We start from the raw sequence: 24,347 nt of genomic DNA on the forward strand, positions 1-24,347 counted from the left end.
CAGATTGGGATTTTTCACACCTGGTTTCCTGGTTTGAATGAGTGTGGGCTATTTCATACACACTGTAACTTCAAGATATAACTTTGTGGAGGAAAGTCAGTTGCAGGCAAACACAGGGATTAGAAAAAATAAAATCCAAGATTAGACAGACATGTAGCTGTTGAACTGTATGCAACGTGACATTTTACAGGCTGGCCCTGTTTCTTCCCAGCATCTCCAGGAAGAGCAATAACAACTTACTGCCAGCTCAAATCGCCTGCACTTCGCCATCTTTCTTAAGCTGACAGTAGGGTTAAAAGATAACATAGCTTGTGGAATTATCTACCTTCCCAGAAATGACACTGCCCTTTCAGCACTTTGGGGTCTGCTTTTTACTTTACGGTTCCACAAGTTGCAAGGCCAGCATTGTGCTCATGTTTTTACAGAGAAAGTGGTGGGTCTAAAAATGGAACATAGTACACAGTGTCTGGGAACCATTACAGCTGAGTACTCCAAGGGGATGCTAATGACAACCTGTTAAAATACATATTGAGCACGTCTATTAGCTTCCTCTACAATGCCAGTGAGCCAAGGGGAGGTGGGGAGAGGAGCAAAGCAGTGGAAAAAAACAGTACTACAGAACTAAGCATGCACATGGAATAGTAGCAGGATAAGACTCTCTTTTAAAGTAGAAATGCATATGTTCCACTTTGCTACAAAGCCAAAGTTATATTTAAAATATATTAAGCTCCAGGAAGAGGATGGTTTCTGGTCCAAAATTAAGTAAAACTGGGTATGGGGTGCTGTGAAGATCTGTGATTGTAGTCCGCTGCAGCAGCTGCACAAATCTGCACTGACCCAGCAGCAGTCTCTTGTGTTCCAGGCTGGTGTTCAGCACTTCTGCATACATGTTCAGCGGTGGAGTTTGTGACCTTCACTTCTTTTTTAGAGCTGTGAAAAAGCCAACACTTTTCTCAGTGAAGTAGCCTTCTTTTTCTTCAAATATACTATGATATCATGAACAGTGAAGGCATCCGTCTTGTACATACTGACATTGTCTTGTTGGTCCACTAGACTTGTTACAACCCAAGATCAAGTGTCTTAATTCCTGATCGGTCTGTTGGGGAAGCTATACAGAGGGAATGTACAGCTTCATCTCACTGAAGACACAGAGCAAGTCAGTTAACTACAAATGAAGGGTCTGCTGTTGAAGCTGAAACTAGTATTCTTCATATGATGCAATGTGAGGACGTGGTACTGAAATTTTTTCAAGAGCTCAGGCCCATGATATCCCATCTCATCCTTCTGGACATTTAATGGTGTTCAGATGGCCTTGTCTATAAGGTACTGCCAGGTCATTCAACAGGGTTGTCAGAAGTCTGTGATAATGTCTTAAAACCCTGTCTGTGTCTTCCTGAGTGTTTATTTCCTAGTAGTGACAGTAGGAAGACTTTACTTCCACCTCTAGCTCTTTCATTGCTAGAGTCCTTCAAGGATCAGGTTGGTTTTATTTTCCAGCCCTTACCAAAATCCACACATAGGACAGCTTGAGGATTTGATCAGATTCCCTTTGCTCAAGTGATCGTAAACAGTACTTACAGGCACACCAGGATGACTTGATTGCCTGTGCAATATTGGTTTATGAATGCAGGTGAAGAAAGATGAGGCTGATGTTGCTGAGGAAAGCTTTCAGTATGGATGGCATTTGATGCTGTGCACCTGTAGTGGAAGGTTTGTGTCCCAGTTGTCTAATTCAGTTCTCTTAATACTGCTTTAGATTCCTCAGTAACTAAAAACTTTCACCATTGGTGATGTTCAGATGTTATGGTAATAGGTGAGGCAAAAGAATTTACTTTCTTTCTGCTGAAACCATAAAATGAAAATTTAAAAAATAAAATTAACGTGACTTGAATAAATAAATAGTGCTTTGATAACTAAATATTTTCAGTAGGATGCAAAGAGAATAAATATTTTAAATTTTATCATTGGGTAATATCTGAGTCCCTTTATTAATTTGTGTCTAATTATTAGGTATATTTTAAAGGTAATACTTTGTGAATCAAGCATTCCTATACCTGTAGTTGTTTTAGGATATTTTTCTTGTGGATTTTTCCATCTTAACTTGGAGCTTGAGTAACTAAATTAGGTTCCAAGAAAGGAGAAGTCTCCAGAAACTTTTAAAACCAGAATAAAATTGTCTTCAGTGTTTATTTTTTTTAAGTACTCCAGACGTGCTTGAATTCTGTACTGTACCATACTGTTTCCTCCCAAATACTCTCACTCCTCACAGAGTCTGCTGGATGTATTTATGCCAGTCAGCATTGTCCTCATGGTCTATAATTTTGGCAAATAGAAATATTCACTCCAGAAAAAAACAAAATAAAATTCTTCCTTTTAGACATTGAAAACATGCCTAATATCACCTTTCCTGACTCTGTGTTCCTGACTATGCAGATCAAATGACAATCCTTGAGATTTTTCCCACATTTCGTTTGGAAATATAAGGGGATAGTGCATTTTGCAATTCAAAGGTATATTTAATTTGAGGAACTTAAGCTGTCTAATTGCAACATATTTAATCCTATATTGGTTTGCATCAAGTCAGTATTTTCAGAAAGCACGCATGTGTATATGCACACATGCACACTGTGTGTGTGTGTGTGTGTATCTATATGAATGAAATTTTAGGTGTATATGGAAAAAAAATCCAGAAAGTAATATTGGGTGTCAACTGTCCTTTCTTAAATGAGTTTAAAGCAGATGATCCCTCCAAAAATGATAGGGGCTATTCGGATATGTTTTTTGGAAGCATGTTTGCAGCGGGGGTGGTCCCATGGATGAGGAGGGCTGTGCCAGGAGCTGTGCTGGGCAGGAGGAGGACGGAGCAGCTTGCTGTAGAAGCTTCCCTAGGTTTTACAGTGTAATTGTGGAAAACAAGCCCAGACGAAACTTTGAGAAGCTGTCTCATCCCTCCCTCCCAGGGAGACCAGGTACCTCCTGACCCATCCTGTTTGCTCCAGGAGTCTGATCCAGCGGTGACGGCTGCCGCAGGAAGGGATCCTCTGGGGACTTGCTGGGCCTTGGATCAGCTCACAAGTTCCATCACTAGTGGTCTTGTCCATATTCTAGCAAAGGCAGTGGAGTTCATGTTGTGTTCTTAAAATCGTATTGCTACCATCTTTCTGATGTGTGCTTCTTACTGGTCCCTGAGGTCGATTGCCTGCCATCGTGCAGATGGGCTAGTTTGGGGCTTGTCAGTGTTATCAAAGAGCCAGCTTGCAGAGGTTCAAGTCAGCTCCATCTCCTTCAGAAATCTGCTGGTACTCTTGAGCTGTGTTTGAGTGTGCTTGTATCTTTAAAAGTCATTGTAGAGCCAATTGCCTCTTTCAAATCATGGACATCTAGGCAGTTGTCATCTTAGCAACCTGTTGGAAAAAGCCTGGGAGCTGAGGCTGGTTATTAATGGCATGTGTGACCTGACTGTGTCCGCGTGTGACATTAGGAATGTGCCAGCGCATCGAGTGAGGGAGTTCAAGGTAAACCCATAGCAGAATGTACTAATGGCACTCTGCGTGTGCAGTATTATTTAAACTGGCTTAGCAAACTTATATTTGGTGTCAAATTGTGGTGTTTTGACTTATGGAAATTACTCTTAAAGATGAGGACAATGAAGAAGCAAGCTTGCTGAGGAGAGCTATTGAGAATGAGCTTTCCTGCACCCCAGTCTTGGCTCCTTTTCATTGATAAATGTCACAAAGTTTTATTATTGCTTATCATGGTGTGGATTTCCCCAAGTTCAGAATCTAATTGCTTCCAGGACTTCAAAGAGCTGTGGTGTCAGGGCAATGACATATATTATTAAAGGACAGCGGGTCTTTTGATAACACAAGAGATAAATACTTTTTTAAAATGTTTAATACTTTAAAATAATACTGTGTTTTAACATTTGGTTTGTTACGCTGCTGTGTCACTGGACTTTATTATAAGCGTGAACTGTGTTAATTTGGAGACAGTTTTGAGAGCCCCAAAACGAAGGTCCAGGTTGCTAGCAGCTGGTCATGACGCTGCCATTCTTGTCATGGGCGTAAGGGAGCAGGGGTAGGGGTGGAAGGCTGAATTTCAAGCCAGGGTGATCACACCACCTTCCCAAATCCACACATGCTGCCTTTGGTTGTCGCAGCAGAGGTCAGAGGAGGTAGAAGCGGTTGGGAGGGCTTTATGAGCAGTGCTGTGCATGTCCCCGGTCACGGGGCAGAGTGCAGAGCCATCTCTGCAGCTTCCCCTTTAGCACCATGTCCCCATCCAGCTCTGGAAGGTCTTTGCTTTTGGTTTCCAAGCTCTTGCATGGGCTTGCTCTTCCTTGTTCAACATCCCCTGCTTTCCACCTCAGAAACAGCCACTCGTCAAGGGTGAGTGAGGTGGCAGGATTGCTCTGTGCGATGCAGTTCTTCTGCAAGAAGCCCAGCTGTTCCACAAATTACTTTTATCATATGTGCATCAGTATTTCTGAACACCACGTAACTAGCACTATCGTAGAGACAATATAAGCAGGGAAGTTGCTTTCAAATGTTTCAAGGTGTTTGCTTCATTTGTGTTTCTCTCACTTCCCATTCTCTCTCTTTTTTTTTTTTTTTTTTTTTTTCTTTCTCCCTTCAAAAGGTTTATTTGCATTGCAGGGTAAATCTTTAAGTCCCTCTCTCACTGTGGTGGCCATCATGCTGTCATCACCAGAACCAGCACTAAGAAGTTACAGCTGGAAAAAACTTGCAGGATTATCTGTCTCTCTAAGGAAAAATTAGGCCAGCTGGGCAACAAGAAAAAAAGAAAAGAAATGACCTGAATTTGCCTTCGTGGCCAAGAAGGCCAATGGCATCCTGGGGTGTATCAGAAGGGGGGTGGTCAGTAGGTCAAGAGAGGTTCTCCTCCCCCTCTACTCTGCCCTGGTGAGACCGCATCTGGAATATTGTGTCCAGTTCTGGGCCCCTCAGTTCAAGAGGGACAGGGAACTGCTGGAGAGAGTCCAGCGCAGAGCCACAAAGATGATGAAGGGAATGGAGCATCTCCCTGCTGAGGAAAGGCTGAGGGAGCTGGGTCTCTTTAGCTTGGAAAAGAGGAGACTGAGGGGTGACCTAATCAATGTTTATAAATACGTAAAGGGTGAGTGTCAGGAGGATGGAGCCAGGCTCTTCTCTGTGACATCTAGTGATAGGACAAGGGGCAATGGGTTCAAGCTGGAACACAGGAGGTTCCACTTGAATATGAGGAAAAACTTCTTCATGGTGAGGGTGACAGAGCACTGGAACAGGCTGCCCAGAGAGGTTGTGGAGTCTCCTTCTCTGGAGACATTCAAAGCCCACCTGGATGCGTTCCTGTGTGATCTGATCTAGGTGTTCCTGCTCCGGCAGGGGGATTGGACTAGATGATCTTTCGACGTCCCTTCTAATCTCTAACATTCTGTGATTCTGTGACAGGACCCTTGGGAACAGGCTGTGCAGGTTCATGCAAACATGTGCCAACCTTCCCACATCCCAAATCTTCCTTTTCTCCATCTCTATTTTTTCTTCCCCACAGTCCGCTTGAGCTCAACAGCCCCTGTGCTGGTGCCTCTGTTCTTTGCCAGTAACAGTAGGATCCAGCTCAGGCTTCTTGATGAAATCTCTGCCTCTAGAAAGGTTTTTCTTGCTCCTCAAATCAGGTTCACAGGTATTTTTCCTCGTTGTTAAAATTCCATTTCCAATAATAATGATTTTTTTAAATTGGAAATAAAAAGTCAGTACAGCTAGCAGAAGTATTCAATTTTTAGTTGGGATATTCTGAAGAGAAAATGCTGTAACTTTTTTTTTTTTTTTTCAGAACTAGTTTACAATAGGTGGCTGCAACAAGCTAGTTCAAGCACAGCATTAGCTGTTGCACTGAATTGGTTTGCCTTTTGTGAATTAACTGAATGATACTTGAATGTGCTGCTTGTCCCTTTTGATTTTTATTTTGATTAGCTTTTTCTTGGAGGAGCACAACAAACCTTTATAGTTACAAGCTAAAGTACTGTGGCCTGCTCTATATGTTATTCACAACTGTTTTTTTGAACACATCAGCCTATAATGTTTGCAATAAAAGCCTACATTGAGAATTCTCTATGGGCTTTAATTGCATCTGTTAAGTAGAATACTTACTAATGAAAGTACCACAGGGAAAAAGCGGTCCTCTCTGTAGAAGGTTCGGTTGGTTGATGTTTGCCAAGTAGAAAGTGAGTGAAGTGTGAATTGGAGGGTCTGTGCTCATCTGCTCATCCTCACAACACTCAGTGTATGTGCTTTTCATTGGCTCATGTAGAACAGAGTATATGTTGTTGGGGTAAGACTCTTCTTATAGCTCAGGTGACTGTTGAGTAGTTCTAACTAAAACTTAGATCACCCAAGTACAAGAGTGACCAAGTCATTTGGTGAAGATTCACAAAACAGAAAGGTTGGGTTTGGGTTGCTTGGTTTATTTGGTGTTTGGTTGGTTGGTTGATTTTTTTCCTCTCTTTTCAAAGGCAAAGTGCAAACAGTGTTGAAGTGGTGTAGGAACATGGTTGTCAGGGGCAGGCTTTGGACCTGGCCCTGCAAGGCACAGAGTCAGTTATAATGCTCTAGTATTATGTTCATTCTCAGAGAATATCTGATTATTTTATGTTGTCTAGTGGTCACACTTTACTCTGCATTCTGTAAGATGAGGGTTTATGTCAGACCAGAAAGTAGATGCCAGATCCACATGGAGTGTGTTTACTGCAGACTGCCTTTGGCTGGGCTGAACTGCTCAGTGCAGTGTCAGGGTTGGAGAGAACTGCCTATAAATGTGTATCCACTTCCTTGCCACCTTTTCCAAACTCCAAAACAAATAAAGCTGTCACAGAAGACTGTGACCACACCCAAGATGACTTCCTAAATTAATTTGTTACGTACTCTGCATGTTTTATTCAAGATTTAAAAAGGATGTTTGTTAAGCCAATGCTGAGTAATTTAGAAAGCACCACCTTTAACTTTGCAGCCCATCTCAGTTTTTTCTCCTGCAACTTGATAATCCTCTCTGTCCCTCCAAGTCAGACACCGCTGTGCAAGCAATGACTCCCATGGGAGTTGCAGAAGAGGCTGGCAGGGAAGAGAGGGAACACTCCCAGTTGGAGGAATACTAACTTATTCTGTCACTTTGTTGCCTTTTCCTCCACTTTCTCTGTGTAGCTTTTGGTCTTTAAATATCTTTGATCTATCCTTTATTCCATTCTCATTGTCCCCTGGAGTCTCATCCTTCCCATGCCTTTCTGTGAGACTTCCCTGTTCCCACCCCAGATTCCTTTCAATGCTGCTGATCTCTCTACTGTAGATCCCCACTATTTTCCTTCCTGACATGCCTCTTTTTCCCTATGGTCTTGGGCAGCAGCTTCTGCAGTTAGGTTTTGGGCTTGATCCCTCTCTTTCTTCCTGTCCATCTCACATGGACTGGTGCAAATGTTCAGATGGAGTGTGGGGAGAAAATAATGCAATATTGGGGTAAATTCTTCAGCATACTGCGCAAGTGTCAGTTTGCATTTTACACTCTGTAGTAAGAATTACTGGAAATTCTGACATTGTGCCATTGTTCTTGTTGTAGATGTGTACCTTATCAATAACTGTACATATTTCATGCATCTTGTTGCCTTTAAAAAGGTCATGTTGTTTTTAGTTGCATTGATAGAAGTTCAGCATCGAGTAAGTCTCGGAGTTATCCTGGTCTATTTGACAGCATAGCAAAGCCCTTCAGTATAGTCTGGTTCCCTTATTTAAGGGAGATTGATATATTAAGAACAGTTCAAAAGATGAATGCAAAACCAGCAAAAAACTTTTTAGAAAGTAAAAACTGCAAGGGCAGAACAAGAAGTAGAGGGCTTGTGCTGCAACAAGAGGGAGTAAAAGGAGCAGGGCAAATGTATTTACAATGGAAGGCTTGAAGCAGGATGCAAACAAAAAATGTATCATTAATGTCGATGGAGAAAGTCAGGCTTAAGCTAGGTAGTGTCTTTTGAGGCAGTTAGTGATATGATTTAATGATACTTCATACAGAGTAGATGAGGCTCCGTAAAGCATGTTAAATTGCCATCAGCCCCCTTCTCTGTCTTGTATAATTCAGTACATTTGATTTAAAAGGGAAATTGTGCTTTAAAATGTGCAAACATATGACTCTGACTTTCCTTTAAGAACTGCACGCAGCTATAAAAGAGAAGAATTATGTTCTCTAGCACAAAGGACTCCCTCAGATCTTTTTTGGTTCTCTAGCCTTCTTGAGTCTAACCAGTTGTAGTAATTCTATTGTTATTGTTGTTGTTGTTTGTGTTTTTTGTCTTTAGGCTTGTAAATACTACAGTTCCCAGTGGCATGTTGTGAACTACAAGTATGAACAGTATTCAGAAGACTTCCGACACTTACCACAGTAAGATCTAACATAAGTTCTTCTTTTTTTATTTTTTCCTATTACATTTGTGTCAACTTTGAGCTTTGTCCATATTTGCACTTTCCTTTGTCTTATATGCTCTTCTTGTATTTACCGTATTTATTGTGCCTTGCATTTTTAAAAAGGGGAAGAAAAGGTCCTCCAGCAAAAGTTCAAGACTCTGCAGAATTCACTAGTATCAACAAACTCTATTAGTGTTGATTCCAGTCCTTAGAAGCACATTTGCATATTGAAAGCACAGTTGATACAGGAAAGCTGGCTTGCCATTTTCCTTGATAATGCGTAAATGTCACTCACCTTTAGCTGGGATTGATTCTGCTTTTCGTTACCCTGTGTGCTAGAGGAGCAGGATTTCACCAAGTACTTTATCGCTGTACTGTAGCAGCACTGGTCACACAAGGCTGCAGAAACGTGCAGGTGTCTGGGTAAGCAAGCATCCCTTCTGTCCTTTGAGACAGTACGTTAAAATCAGTGTGAAGGTGCTGGGAAGAGAAGGAACAAGTTCTGTGACTTGAGTGGAAAGAAATTAAGAGTTTGGTGCTTGTTCCTTCATGCATGGGTTTCTACCCATACTCCTGTTTCTGGCAGGTTTGTACCCTGTGGCCTGAGGACTGTTTTAGGGAGTCATTAATGAAATCACTGAATGCCCAAACGAGCTGTATCACTGCCTCCTTTCCTGGAATTCGAGGCATTAAAATGTGTACATAACACAGGAACGGGTGCTCCAGGCTTGGGTTGGATGGAAACTAGTATGAACTGAACATATTGTTGCAGGAATTGATAAACTGATTCTTATGGTCCCTTTAGACACTGTGTTCAGAGGGTTTTGTACTGCGAGCCTTCCCTCACATCTGCATTCTGTCTTGTATGTTGGTATTTTTGTGGAAAGTGAATATGGTAGTACAAAGAGCCATTAAGAGCAATTTTGCTAATCAGAGATTATAAACATACATTTTCTTAAGTACCCAGTGTACTGATTGTTGTATTAATGCATTTAGTGCTCAAGAAAAATGTTTGCAGCACAACGGTTTTCCATTTAACCTTAGGCATCTTCATTTTAATGAAATATGCATTTGACAGACGTGGTTGCATTACTCTGCACAAAAGTACATTTTAGCTGATTATGTGCATCCTCTTCAGTGAAAGTTATTTTAATGTGGTCCTTAATATGACTTGCATTCATGACCTCATGCTCCAAGGGTGTTATGGTGTCTCACATCTTACTTTTTTTCCCCCTTGCGGAGAGGATTATAACAAAACAGGTCTTGTTTTGTCTTGCATCAGAGCGTACCACTCGGGAAGGGTTTGGATGCAGCACTGGTTGGTGTTTCAGAAGCAAAGTTATAGCAGGAGTGTCTGTATTTTGTTTACTGAAAGGTGCTGTAGCTTTTGAGCTTAACATACCTTAAAAGAGCTGGTTTGGAGTCCACCTCCTGGCACACCATTTTCAGCCACTCCAGCATCAATGGACCTTGTTTTGCACGTGCATATTGTGAAGTACAGTGCTTTAGACTAAATTTCCTCATTAAAAATAAAGTGGCTTTGATACGGCCTTGTCATCATATTTTATCTTGCTGTCAACAGCTCTGGATGCCCAGTTTCAACAGTTTTTTGTTTAGTTTGTGCAAAACTGCTGTCGCAGAAATCTGAGCATACTGTTGTATCAATTCCTTTATAGGAAATCATTGGATGAGTGTTAAGTGTTCAGCTTTGCGTCATGAGAAAGGAACCTCATTTACAATACTAGATCTAACTGTGGCCAAAGTAATTCCATTCCCTGAGGGTGTGCTGAACCTTCCTGTGGACTGTCCTATTTAGAAACACACAAATTGGGGCTCGGCAGTCTTCAGCAGCGCTGTAGGACTTCATACTTGTTTGTACGTGCGGCCATGCCGTGCTGTTTCACACAGTCGTACAGTGTGTCTAGTAATGGCTGCCTGGGTTGCAGATTTTTATCAGATGTCGAAGTTATCCTTTTTGAATACTGCCCCTTTCTGCCTGGGAAGCGTCTGCACTGTGATGCCAGCACCTGGGGCAGGCGGTGAGGACTCAATATGTCCATGGTGCAATTCTACTGCAATAGTGCTGTGGCACAAGGGGAGAGCACAACATGACCAAAATGTTTGGCAAATGCTTTAGTTTTTCTCTGAGTGTGTTCCTCCTTTGAGGTTTTTCTCGGGTCTTTCTACCCCTTAAATTCCTCTCTGTGAGTTCTCACTACCTCTTTTTACCCCATTTTTTATGCTTTGTGCTGGTATGTTCTTGCTTTTTTGAGCAAGTGGAAGCATGGAGGAACAAGAAGGGTTTCTTAGTGTGTGCTGTGGCGGCACTGTGTCTGGGAACAGAAATATTCATTAGCAAAGTTTTTACTGTCATCTGTAGAAGACCTGTAACATTTGATAGATATTTCGGGTCTGGTCCCATGGAATCTGCATCTTCATATGGGTCTAAAGAGGCAGTGGGCAGAGAAAAGAGGGTATACCAAGCAGGATCACGTCCTTACTGTGCTTTATCTGCCTGCCCTGGAATGATGACGAGAGTGCCCAAAAGGATTCCCATCCAAGGAGGGGAAAACTGTCTTCTGTGGAGAATGACCCAGAGGTCTGAGTGGATGAGTATTCCATGGGTGGTCAGTGAGATCTGACACCTGAAGCAGCAGTGGTCTGTCCTTTTCGATTTCTTTTATAGCTCTGCTGAGAGGACAGACTTCCTTCTTTCTAAGAAACTCCTCATGTACCCAGGGTTGTGGAAGGGCTGTGGTTTGGTGGGACAGGCTGGCTCTCGGGCTGTGGTTTGGTGGGACAGGCTGGCTCTCTGACTGTGGAGCGGCAGAGGAAGCAGATTGCTGTGTCATATGGTGAGGGGTCGGCACCCTGCTAATCCAGCTGATTTCTGACTCCTTCCTCTCCCCAGTAGCATCAAGGGCATTAGGGTTAGGTTTTTGGTTTGGGGATTTTTTTTCAGTAGTTGATTAACTTGTCTTGTTCCTGGTGCAGATCCTCGAACAGATGTGTGCCATAGTGTTGTCTGTCCATGTGTGGCCACAGAGCATCAGTCAGCCTGCCTACACATCACCCCAGGAGCACTGGGGTGCACTTACAGCTCTGAATAATGAATGAGCCAGTAGGGTTTTGGTATAAAAATGTGCAGGCTTAAAGGGTGGTTTTTGTAAAAGATGGGATTTGGCTTGAGATTTTTGGTTTGGGGTTCTTTTAGGTGGGAGGGAGGGAGTGTGCAACAATTTTTAACAGCTGCCCTTGGTTGCATTGTAAAACCTGCAATGGATTTCCGTCACAAATATTCTGAATATTGATGCTTTTATAGATGTCAAAGATGTCAATAGATTAGACAAACAAAAATTAGACAAACACTGAAACCAGAACAAACTGGAAGAGATAATAAAACACTCCTATGTTCTGCTTCACTTGGTTCTCCTGGCTCTGCTGAAACGCTGTCTTCAGTTGCAGAGGGGTAGTCACGTCCTGGGAACACTGATGTGGAAATAGGGAAAGTGAAGAGAAGAGAGGTATTTGGTCATTGCTCTGATTTTCCTAATCTGTAACTTGTTAATGAATGAATAGAAAATGAAAAGCGTCAAAGTTACCACTTTTTTTTTTCTTTATGTTAGTGACGTTTAATATTATGTGCTAGTGTGGGCTAAAGTTTGCTAAGCTGAGAGAGGAAACTAGTTTAGGAGCGCGTGGTTTCTCAACTTCTGTGTGGATTTGCTTCCTTGCACAGTAGAGAGTAGTGTTACTCTGTTCCTGTTCTCAGGCTGGGTAATGCAAGTAAGTTCTGGAAAAGTCAGTCTTCCTCATAATGATGGCTTTTAGCATGTCAGCTTTTGTAGGTTTTCCTATGATAACTGAAGATGTCCAAAATGAGGTTTGTAATCCTCAGGAATTTGAAAACCATGCTGGCATTTCTCAGGCCACATAACAATCTATTTTTAATACGTTTAAAAATATATTTGAATTTTTATCATGTGTTTTTGGCTGTTGCTTAAGGTTTAATTCTGCAACATGCAGAGTACTCTGGGCCTAAGTACAATTACTTATGTGCTTAGAATTAAGCAAGTGCTTAAGTGCTTTGCTTTTTCATGTTCAGCTTTGGTTTAAGTCCACAATATGAAGATCTTAAATGGCACCATGTCAAAAAGACAGCTGTGTATTTTTAAAAATTACTTTAAGGCTGTGCTCATCATATTGAACAGTAAAAAATATCTTGAAATGTTGAGGAAGCATAGAAGCTTTAAGCTGAATGTTCTAATGTTCTTGGTTAGAAAAAGTTATTAAAGAGTTCATTCTCCTTCATTTGACAGCCTTAAATGGGATATCTCTTTGGAAGCTGGGTTGTGTTGCCTGTTGTGGTGGAAGAGCAGTGAAGAGAACAAGAAGGGGTATTTCATCGTTTGTATGGAACCGTTGCAACTTCATACTGTTGAAAAAAAAAAAAAAAGATACATGGGGCTTAAGAAAAAAAGTTATGTTTTGAAACTGTAGTGATTTTTAAAGGAGGTAATAGGATCACAGCAATAGGTGTACTGAAGATGCCGTGGGGGCTCGGGATGGTTGCCTCCCTGAAATAGCAGGTAAATTATTACTAAAAAAAAAAAAAATTACAGACATTTTTCCTCCCCTCCCAGACATGAATGTAGACCAGAGAAACTGCCATCACATTCCTTTGAAATTGATCATGAAGATGTGGATAAGGATGAAGTATGTATTCTGGTTTTTGGTGTTTGGTTTTTTTTTTTTCTCCTGGGGAAGAGTTATTTATTGCTTTAATAGCAAATAAAAAATTATAATAGACTTGTTATCTTCTATAAAATATTTCATATTTTAAATAACTAAAGTTAATGGAACAGCTTTGTTTCTTATGTTATCATGTGCTCAGCAGGCATATTAATAACGTCTTATTTTAAAAGGAATGAAAGAATAATTATTTGTTGTCAAGCAGATATTCACATACTACAGTTTTCTTTCATCTTAGAATTCAAAAAGCAAGCCTATGCAATATTAATCATGTCTTTCATACAGGATACAACATCCCACTCATCTTCAAAAGGTGGTGGTGGAGGAGGAGGATTAGCAACAGGAGTTTACAAGTCTGGGTGGCTTTATAAAGGGAATTTCAACAGCACTGTAAACAATAGCATTACTGTTCGGGTAAGGGGACAGCATTATTCTTTCTTTATTCCATTCAGATTTATATCCCCCACAGAGGCACAGTTGTTTGCCATTGTCATTTAGCTGTTTATATCGCAGGTTTGATTACATTGCTTTAAATAATAGTAAAGCAATATTGCAGTTGTCTGCAAAATAGAGCGACTGGCGTGCAGTTGGGAGTTGCCTATTATTTAAACCCTGTGAATAAAGTATCAGTGAAAATAATTTGCACTAACAATTCTCATTGATTTTTTTCCCCCTACTTCAGTCATTCAAAAAGCGCTACTTCCAGCTGACACAGTTGTCAGATAACTCATATATTATGAATTTTTATAAAGATGAAAAAATATCCAAGGAGCCAAAGGGATGTATTTTCTTGGATTCTTGTACCGGAGTGGTACAGGTAAGTTTCAATTTATTTCGTTGTGTTGTTTGGGTGTCAGAAAAATTTAAAAAGACAAGTACAAGAACATGCACATTAATGTAATAGTGGTCTCGTTAGCAGCTTCATGAAGTGAAAACACCATTAGTTTTGCTCTTTAAATTGGTGAAAGTGCTCAGACTGATAGGTTACAAAAACTGCAGTTGAATTATGGTAGTGGATCATGCATATGCTCCTTCCCATGGCACACATGAGGAAAAATAACAGAAAATGTTTCTTTTCACTGAAATTATTTTCTTAGCTGCCAGATTTTACCTCATGCTTGCTAAGAACATGCTTGCTTGTAGTGGGTTAAAGAGACTTGGGTTACAAAGCATCAGCTGTTGGGCAAGCGGTAAATTAATCCTGTATGCTGAGCCTCCTTGAGGATCATCACTTTTGAAGGTGATAAGAGAGTCTTAATGGCAGCAGGTAGGCTTATTGATTATTGTGGCTTGGAAAAATAAATAGCCAGAAATGTCTGACACCACCTTTTTTTTTTTTCTCCTTAAGATTGAGTTTGTAGCTTTTTTTTTTCTCCCTTTTGCTCTGCCTTTCCTCTAATTCTATTAATTTGTTTATATTTTTTTCTTTTTTTTTTTCTTTCCATTCTAAACAAGATGTTATCTTGGATACTATGTGGCTGATCTAGCTCCATGTGTCACTAAATAAGGAAGTTCCTTGGTTTTTTGGTTATACTTTATTCTTTACTACTTAACCGGTAAAGATTGGTAGCAGTGCTAGTGCAGACTGATTTGAGGGATGCTTTGAAAGAAACCTTTCATGTAATGCAAGGGAAGACCCCTGATAAACACAAGCTTTTGTTGCTTGGGAAGTCTCTCCCTCACTTCTAAACAGGTCTTTTGGAGCAAGAAAAATAATCAGGGAGTCATTCGCTCTGGGAACAAGCCCCAGCTCTGTAGGGAATAGCTGTTTCCCCTGTGTAGTTCAAAAAGAGTGCTGCTTTGTTCAAACAGGGGTAGGACAGTATGGAGATAAATAGGTAGAAGGACAATGAGGTTTGCGTGTGTCAGTCTGTCGGCTTGAAAGACCCTGACAGGTAGCTTGGAAGTGTGTCAGAAGCCATAGGGAAGATCCTAATAAATAAATCCTGTTTAGAAATTGCTGCTTGCTCTTGCTTACCAGCAGTGTGTGCTTTCTTTTAAGACAGGTCTTGGCCAGAAGTCTAGTTAAGCCTTGAACATGCCCATGGTGTGGTTTTAGGTACAGATTTAGTGCTGTCCCAGAGGGTGCCTGTTCTGCTGTGTTGTTTTTGATGACACTCCGTGATAGCAGAAATATCTTGTCTGCAAGATTTCTAGCCTTTTTGACTAAGCTCTGACAAAAAAGCTCAATAAACCTTTGAAATCGTCCTCCTGAACTTTGACAGCTGCCTTCTAAATCTACAGTATTCCTGCAGATTTTCCCAGCCAGAACTGTATGTTCTCCTCTCGCCTGCCCCCAGAGACTAGTTTTGTGATTGTTCTTTGACTGATATTTAAAATCGGATGCATTAATTTATGAGCTACCTTCATTAGCGAAAAGTGAGAGTCTTAGCGAAGGGGGTATGAGGGAAGTATCATCAGCTATTAACGCCTATGATGAACTTGGAATCATACGGCTGAAGATCAAAGCCTGACTTAGAGTTGCTGGAAACAGGGAGACCATGGAATGTGGAGAAAGAGTTGGGTAAAACTGATTTAGAGGAAAACTGTGATGTGAAAGCTCTGATTTAATGTGTTTTAATACCATTGTAAATCATTTAACTCTCTGTGAATGACTTTGAGCTCCTGTTTGATAGAGGTTGAATATCCAAATTGTAGTAAACATCCTGGAGAAATCTTCTCCAGATATAATACAAAATACTTCCAGAAGAATTCTGTTATTTTGGAGGAATGACCCTGCAGGCATTAGACTTAGCCTGATGTTTCATTTATAGCTCATCCATAGTTTCTTTTTGAATCTTGCATTTCCTTCTGGAAGAAATTTTAAACTTGAAAATAAGTGTTGAAGAGTACAAGTCAACCTCAAGGTCCACGTACCATATGGAAGGACTTAAAGAGAAGCAAACAGAGAAATGGTACTTTTTTTTTTTCCTGTTAACAGATCAGGAAGCAAATAGTTGGCTTCAGATTTGAAGCAAAGACTTTGCTGTAGATCTCATCTGCTTGCCAGAAATCTGAAGTGCAGATGAAAAAGTGGATATTGAAGTTTTCCTGCCCTAATGTTCTTAAGATTCAACATGCGAGATGTATTGCTCTATTAGATAACGTCTAATAGTGTTACAGTACCTGATTTAAAGACCTTGGCCATGTCTGTAAGGGGAAGTACATAATACAGACAAGAAATGCATTCATCTTAATGCTCTTTCTATTCTCTGAAGATTAATTGAAATGTTGCATTTTTTCTTTTTAGATTGTCCATAAATTAGTATGCATAATCCATTTGTACAAATAATCTATCTCTGAAAGTTTTGAATGGCCACTACCTAAGATTCTTGGTATAGTTTTATTCAACTTCTAGCTCTTGGTCAAGCTCTTATCTTATATCAGTAAAAACAGGTTTCAGTGATATTTTAGTCCATGTTTTACATTAATTTGAATGTATGTAGTGATTGGAGGATTAGTGTGATTTCAGGATCAAGAAAAATATTGGACACCTGAGAATGGATTGCTACAAAACCCAACCCTATTCTTACCATATGTTGGGTGAGCTAAAATTTATATCCATGAAAGAATAGTCACCTCAATGAAGTAGTTGAAAGGAAAACTATTTCCTACCAAGAGCATTTCCAGTAGCAGAACTGAAAAATAACATACACACGTGGACATACACACGCACAATCCCAAGTCAGTTTGAAAAGCCAAGATTTGACTGACTCTGTTGACCTGAGTAGCTCCAGAAGAAATTGTTCAGTCTTAACTGATTCCTGAGCTGGGTCATGACATGTCGTATAAGGACTGGAGCAAGTGATTAACAACAGATTGGGTAGGAATCTTCTAAATCATCTCTGCTGCTGGAAAAAATAGTTCATGGAACTTTATTCTCAGTGTCTTGGGTTCTTGGTCTCCTCCTCTGCTAATCAGTATCAGATTTTGCCTCTGTTCCTCTTAAATAAAAATATCACTATAATTTCACCGTCTGGCTTAGAAGCTATTCTTAGTAACTCATTAATATAGGACTGTGCTGAAAAAATAGTATAGTAAATAGAACTACAGGATACCATTGTCATGTTATTTGAGACTGTTAATGAAGAAAAATAAAACTGAGTGAAATGGCCGGTTATGGGGTGGATGAATTGTTTTTCATTTGTCAGCATCACTCCAAGGTTAGATGTGTCAACAAAGTGGTGCAATTTTCTGGAGTATTGAAAACAAAACAGTGGCACTGATGTCCGTAGTAAGTGGTTGTAAAAGTTTGATGAAGTAATATGGGGTAGTATGCATCGGTGTTCTTTCAGATTTAAGCAAGGAGACAATTGATGTGACTACTTCCATAAGACTAAGAGATAAAAGCCTCACTAATTTGATAAATTTGAGGAATGAAGCATATTATATTAGATCACATAACTTTGATTAGATTTATTGAGCTGCTAAAGTAACTAAGCACCTGTTAATTCTTAAAACAGAAATTAATGGATTAACCATCTACTGAAGGAAAATCTGGTGACACAGAACAGCTCTTGGAACTCTGTCTGTTGCCAGTATACTGGACATTGGATCTTATTCTATACTTGAAAAAGATAGCATTGCAATGACTGAACAGCACTATGTCTCACCTTTTACCTCCTGCAAAGAATTGCTGAAATCACCTCAGTTGTTTTTAAAATCCTTCTAACACAAAGGTGGCAGTGGGAGGTACCCATTGTAATGTGGAGGAATTTGTCCTATTGCAATCTTCTGGGGAGATTTACTGGTTAATCTCTGTTCCAAGTTTAGACTCATATCACCTAGAAGGTCTTTCAGAAAAAATATAAAAATAATAAAATGATGTAAAAATGTTCTTATTCTAACCACAATGTTTCTAACTTCGTTAAATACTCAGAAATTGTTGCCTTTATGTAGCTTGCTAGCAACATCTATAAATATCTCGAAACAGAAGATTTTATAAATTGTTCACGCTTAGCTTTGATCTACTCAGGTCCAACCTCAGCAGTCAAGAATGGAATAGTCATTGACTTTGCTTGCTTGTTAGTTTGAATTTGGTGAACTCAGTCTTGTTCCCACTGAGCAAATATTCATATGACTTAGCACTACTTAGTATCTTTTTGAGTGTCTGGTGTGTTGGTAAGGTGTAGGAGACTCCAGCTTCAGAGTTATTCTCTCCAGACAACTACAACCCATGTAGAAATGCTGTACTTTGCCATCAGAGGTCTTTTGTTATTCCACCTGGGAGGTATTCCCTACTGTAGTTTGAAGTGTTATTATCCATAGCCTTAGATTTCTGTGGCTAGATAGAAGATGTGTATTTGGCCATAGAAGCTCTTAGATGCATGAAAACCCAACAATAAGTTGACAAAATTTGTGTTAATATCACGCTACCTGGATTTTCTTTAAAGCCATTGAATTTTGCTTGAATATTATTTTTAAGGACTGGCCATATATACGTTCATCTTATGGATGCCTTTTTCAGTACCTTTTTATAATTAGTTCCAGTGTTTATTTTTCTTTTCCTTTTGTTCCAACAGAATAACAGGCTTAGGAAACATGCCTTTGAGTTGAAAATGAATGACCTCACATACTTTGTGCTGGCAGCTGAAAATGAGCAGGATATGGATGACTGGATTTTCACTCTCAACAAAATCCTGCAAATAAATCCAGAGGGAACCATTCAAGAGAGGAAAAGTGCAGATTTCACTGATCTGAAACTTGGTAAGAGGGAATAGTCTCTTGCATTGGGTTTTTTTTAATCAAATGCAAAAAAAAATTGAACCCTCAGATACCACTATTGAATCATTTTAACTGCCTGAGTCTGTAATGGATTCTGCGCCTATTGATTTCTGACGAAGCAGCACCAGTCTTTTGGCAATCCCTGCAGAAAGTCAGCTAACTCCCCACAGATCATTTTCAAGAGGCTGTGGGAGATGTAAAGCTGCTCCCCACAAGGTCAGCAGGAGCGAAGTGGCTCTGCTTTGCACATGCAGCTCTTTTTCAAGTATGGTCCTCTCTGTCGGTGATCTTGCTAGTACCTTGTGTTTTACTGTCTTGGGGTTCTAAAGGTTTTAAAGAGTTTTGTGCTGGAGAGAGGTTAGATCAGTTCTTTTTCCAGTGTTTTGTTTTCTTTAAAATATGGAGCTAATAGTTTAAAAAATCCTAGCTGTAGTATATTGCTCTTTCCGTGGAAGCTTATTGACTTTTCATTTCTTGCTTTTGTGAGTTTGCGTTTTAATATGCTTGCACTGTGGAAGAAAGAATTGGATGCTCTGTTATACTGCACTCTTCATGTGGCAGTAACTCATTCCTCCACATAATAAATCCATGTTCAGTTTGGATTAACCCCAGCTGAAATTCTAAGACTTGAAAACACTGGAAACCTTAATACAGATCTGAACTGCATGCGCTCTGAGCTGAATCAAAGCTTTGAATCCACATGCATGTGAATCTTGGAAGTTCTGAGCTAATTGAAGGCTTTAGCCTGGTGTTTATAATAAATTCTGTTTTTGAGGGGACAGGATACTCTTCATATAGCCAAAGATGTTTCTATAATTTGGAGGCACAAGAGACTTGCACTTCAGAATCAGAGAAGTACTTTTGAAGATCCCACCCACAAGGGATATTAATGAAAGAGGAAGAAATATGTGCATAAACGGTCAAAGACATAAAGCTAACAGAAAACAGAAGTCTCTACTGGTTAATAACCCTGATAACAAGCACCAGGAATGTGCTATGGAGTTAACTTGTCAAAAGCCATGATGCTTTCTTGGCAGAAGAGCCCTAAATGGCTGTAATGACTTATTTCACATTGAGCTGAATTACCTAGTGAAGCAAAATGGTCCCTGGTGAGCTAAGTAAAGCAAAGGGGTTGCTGTAAAGTGATGTCCTCTGGATCTGGATTTGCAGCTCGTGGAGTCTGGACTGCGTCCCACCCCTTCCCAAAGAGCCAGGGTAAGGTCCTGCCTGCCCCACTGAAGGCTACTGGGAGTCCAAAGTCTTTCAGTTGACATAAACCCTCGGTGTTGCCTAAGAAGGGACCAAGAGAGCAAAGAAAGGTGTCTGTGTTCTGGGCATGAATATTTGGGGTGGATGGATGTGTCAGACATTTCACTGAGTAGAGTCAGGCCTTTTGTTTGAAAGCTTAAATATATAAAGTTATAGGAAGCACCGGTGGGGATGAGGCTGAGGAGCACAGAGGTTTACATTAGTATCGCTTCCATTTGTTAGCCTGCTGATACTAAAGGGAACAGTAAGAAATAGCATAGGAATAAATATATATTTTTTTTAAAACCCAGTGGTAATAGCAAGTATAATAAAAACATTTGCATATTATTTTCTTCTTTTCAAGACCCTGCAGAAGTTTCGTTGAATTATGATTGCTCTCAAGAAGAGACTGATTCTTCAGAGAACACCTTGCACCCAGACTTCGCAAAAGTAATGGATGTTATTTTATCTTTACAAGCTTAGTGGAAAATGCTACCTAGGTGAAAAACTCCTGCCAATAGATGATCACTAGTATTGAGAAAGGTTTGAAAATAGAGCAGAGAGATTGTTAGAGCTGTGACAAATGAGAGGAGTAGTTTTCTTTCTGAACAGCTGATAGCTTTGTTTAAATGAGAAGAGCTCCACTGGATGTAAAGAAAGTAGGTGCTCCCTGGACTGGTTTGATTTAGACCTGTGAAGTCAGTAAAGGTCTGGTCCCTGCAGTTATCTCTGAAATATTTACTCTTTTTAAAGTGTATTTCAGAAGAGTTTGTCCCTTGGAGAGACAAGATTTCCTGTGTGACTTGCAAGGAAACAGGCTATGAACTGATCGTCACCTTCTGTAATTCCATTGAACGATGCGTGCAGTATCAGGGGAAGCATTTTGTCCTCTGGGTCTCATAACCTGCTTCAAGTGGATGAGATCATTGTAGACAGTGTTAAGAAGCTTTTTGATGAAAAGCTAGATTGGAACTATTTCACTGCTTTTTCTTGAATGAATCAGTTTGTAATCTTCTGTCAGTGAGCTACTACAGATACTATCTATCTACACTGCCAAATGTTGTTGAGCATGTTACTCCCACAGATTTGAACTGAAAGCTGTATATCCAAACGAGGACAGAATTTGGTCTACATTTTCCTGTAGGTTGTATTCATAGATATAAAGTGGTGATCTAGAATTTAAAAAAAAAAAAAAAATTAAAAGACACAAAATAAGAACAAAACAGCCAACCAACCAGATAAAATGTAACTGAGTTTATATATTAAGGGCAACAGTAGTATCTGATCATTTTGGCTGTGGATAGACACTTACTAGTGTTTTAGTTAATGCAGGTATCTCAAAGGTATCTTAAAGATATCTCGTGGTCTGCAAGGCTAAAATAGATGGTCTGCATGTTGTGCAATGCTTGTATTACCCCTTATCTGGTTAATTCCAGTTCCCCCCCACCACTGCTTGATACTCAGCTCTTGTGAAAAACACAAAATGTTGAATGGGACCTGAAGAAGAGCATAGCCTGTACCATGTCAGCTAAGGTTTGTACTCAGTCTTGAGCAACCAGGAAAGTTGTGGACTCTTAATAGTTCAGAGACTGAAAAATAAAGAAGAGTTAGGACAAAGTGCAAAGAAAGACTGAAGGAATTGAGCATGTTTAGACTGAGAAAAAAGGTTTGAAAGATATCCTGAGGTATCTGTAAGGGGAAGGGAACACGTAGGGGGTAATTCACGTGTTGAATGAATGGGCTGAAATAGCGAGGAAAAAGTTGTCAGTGTTAGACATAAGGATAAGCTTTTAAAAGGCAGGGTAGGAAAGCACCAAGTGGCTTCAGAAAGTTGTTGAGTTGGTTTTAACTTAGGCATGTGTCCATCAGAAATGAAATGGGTGTACTGATCCTGCTGTGTGGCAGAAGGATGGGTGGGGAGAAGACTCCCAGGTTTACCTTTGGGTGACACATTGCAGTCTGTGTGTCTGCCCACCTGCAATGCTGAGCTGCACTGTCCTGCTCCCCTTTCTGCCCTTCCCTGACACAAGTGGTTTTCTCTAGGCTGGGTGGTTTTTTTTCCTCAATTTGGGAATCCCTAAAGTTGTTTTAGTGCAGTGGTCCACTGTTCGGAACATCTTACACAATGGATTCTTTAGTAACATATGACTTTGAATTACTTAGTTGATCTATTTTGGGGGTCCTTAGAAGTATATCATGGCCTGAAAATCCCTGCTTCACAAGCATGTGACCTTCAAAGAGGGCTTGAAGGTGCTTTGGAATAACTACTGCAGAAATTAGAAGTGTTGTTACAAGTGAAACATTGATCATTCATTTAGAAGTCTAACAACTCAATGGATTGCTGTTCTTGTGCAGAAAACTAACTTAGTATCTGTCACCACAGTACATCACAGAAACAGAAGAAACAGTGAAAGCCTCTCGAAATAAAGAGCGACTAAATCTTTTTTCTTTGGACCCTGATATAGCAGTAAGTGGATTATTTTTTTCCAAGTTCTTAAAAATTTTAAAATACAGGTGGTCTGAGCTAACTGGGTTAGCTAAGCCACCAGAGTGGGTTGGAGTTCAGCAAGCAACTGGGTCTATGTGAGACTTCAGCTCTGAAGGGTGAGGGGAGCTATCTGTAGTCCATAGAGACTTCTGTGTAGACTCTACCCATATCTGATCACAGAATGGTTGAGGATGGAAGTGGCCTCTGGAGGTCGTCTAGTCTAACTAAACTTTGAATCATTAAAGCAAGCTGAAAATATTACCAGAGCAGAACCCTCTCTTGGACTGGGAATGTTACAAGAACTGTGTTTGTATTGTTATTCATTACACTGAATTTAACTACAGAAACATGAATGGGTATGAAAAGCAGTGGGAGGGTACCGCTGGAGGTACAAAAGGCTATCTATGGGGGAAAAAAACTTTAGCTGGAAATGCAACTAGTGCAGGTTGCTTTTCTTTTTATCTTGAGCTTGCTTACCATTTAGTGTCAGATTTCATGATTCAATGAATGGTATTTCTTGCTCTGAATGTGCATTTGTTGGTGATTTAACTGGAAATTTTATTTTAGTTAAAAAGAAGACAAAATCGGCATGAGTATATATTCAAACTTAAAACTGTTGTCAATCACCTGTAGTGCCATTTTTAAAAATATTAAGCAAATTGAAATAGTGGTGTGGTGTATAAGTAAGGGGAAAAGAGGAGGAAGATCTGAAATCTGATCCTAAAATGTGATGTTATAGTCTGAAAATATGAGGCTGTTTAATCTATATGAGGAAATTGAAAGCTAAAGTTTCAGAAGCAGTAAATAAACAAGAAAAAAATCTGTTCTAAAATTATAGGAAACCTAACTTGGATGTCTAATTCTGACTTGGACATGATATATGTCCTCACGCAATCTTTTTGCTTTGCTTCCTAGTCTGTAAATTAGGAATAACACCTGTTTACTATGGTAATGTGAAGATATCAGCAGTGACTCTTTGAGGTTTTCAGGTGCTTCAGTGACTGTCAAGAGCTTTAAAAAGCTTACTTAGTTTGGAATACCATGCTTTTCTTATGTATAACGAATTGCCCAACTTATTTCAGTCACTGAATCCTCAGAAAAAGGAGTTTCCAGGGACAAACTCGGTGATCAAGCCATTTGAAGAAAAGCCTGCAAAGAGGATCCTGATAACCTGCAAATCCCTCAGTTTGAATCTCCAGGCCTGCGTTACTGAAAATGAAAATGATCCTTTAACCAATGTAAGCTTTATTTATTTCCCTGCAATTTTTCACTTTAATTTTTCTTTTTCTTTCTTTCTGTGCACTTGTTACTTTGGAAAGAAAAGGTAAAAGGAAAGCTGTATCATGCACTCATACTGCATTCACTCGTCCTTCTCAGCCCATCCCTCTGGATTGAGTTATGAAACTGATGAACTTTTCAATAAACATTTTGAAGCTGATTTAAATTGCAGACCTTTAGCTACAGTTCAATGGGGAATTAAAAATGTTTAAATCCTTGAGGATTCTTAACAATTACTGTAAGAACAACAAGTTTAAACCACGAAGACATATATAGGGAGGCAACTGAATGTCAGTTGCTGGTGAACTGGTTTTTTTGCTTTTCAGAGAGAAATCAGGTACCAAGCAGATTAAGTTACAGAAGAGAAAGCAAAATAGAAAGGACAGATGCTTCATCTAGTGGAAATAGCCCAG

At 39.9% G+C, this 24,347-nt stretch overlaps 1 protein-coding gene across 2 annotated transcripts in view; it reads left to right on the plus strand.

Moving 5' to 3' along the window:
- The window catches only part of DOCK10 (dedicator of cytokinesis 10), a 130,454-nt gene that overhangs the window by 42,041 nt on the left and 64,066 nt on the right, over window positions 1-24,347 (plus strand). For both annotated transcript variants that reach the window (XM_010079425.1, XM_010079426.1), the window contains exons 4-11: window positions 8,339-8,421; window positions 13,088-13,160; window positions 13,482-13,610; window positions 13,879-14,013; window positions 18,719-18,902; window positions 20,533-20,618; window positions 22,552-22,635; window positions 23,739-23,894. In XM_010079425.1, coding sequence (XP_010077727.1) covers window positions 8,339-8,421; window positions 13,088-13,160; window positions 13,482-13,610; window positions 13,879-14,013; window positions 18,719-18,902; window positions 20,533-20,618; window positions 22,552-22,635; window positions 23,739-23,894 — 930 coding nt within the window. The remainder of the gene's footprint in view (window positions 1-8,338; window positions 8,422-13,087; window positions 13,161-13,481; window positions 13,611-13,878; window positions 14,014-18,718; window positions 18,903-20,532; window positions 20,619-22,551; window positions 22,636-23,738; window positions 23,895-24,347) is intronic.

This window comes from Pterocles gutturalis, unplaced genomic scaffold (genome assembly GCF_000699245.1).
Source record: "Pterocles gutturalis isolate BGI_N339 unplaced genomic scaffold, ASM69924v1 scaffold169, whole genome shotgun sequence".
NCBI lineage: Eukaryota > Metazoa > Chordata > Aves > Pterocliformes > Pteroclidae > Pterocles > Pterocles gutturalis.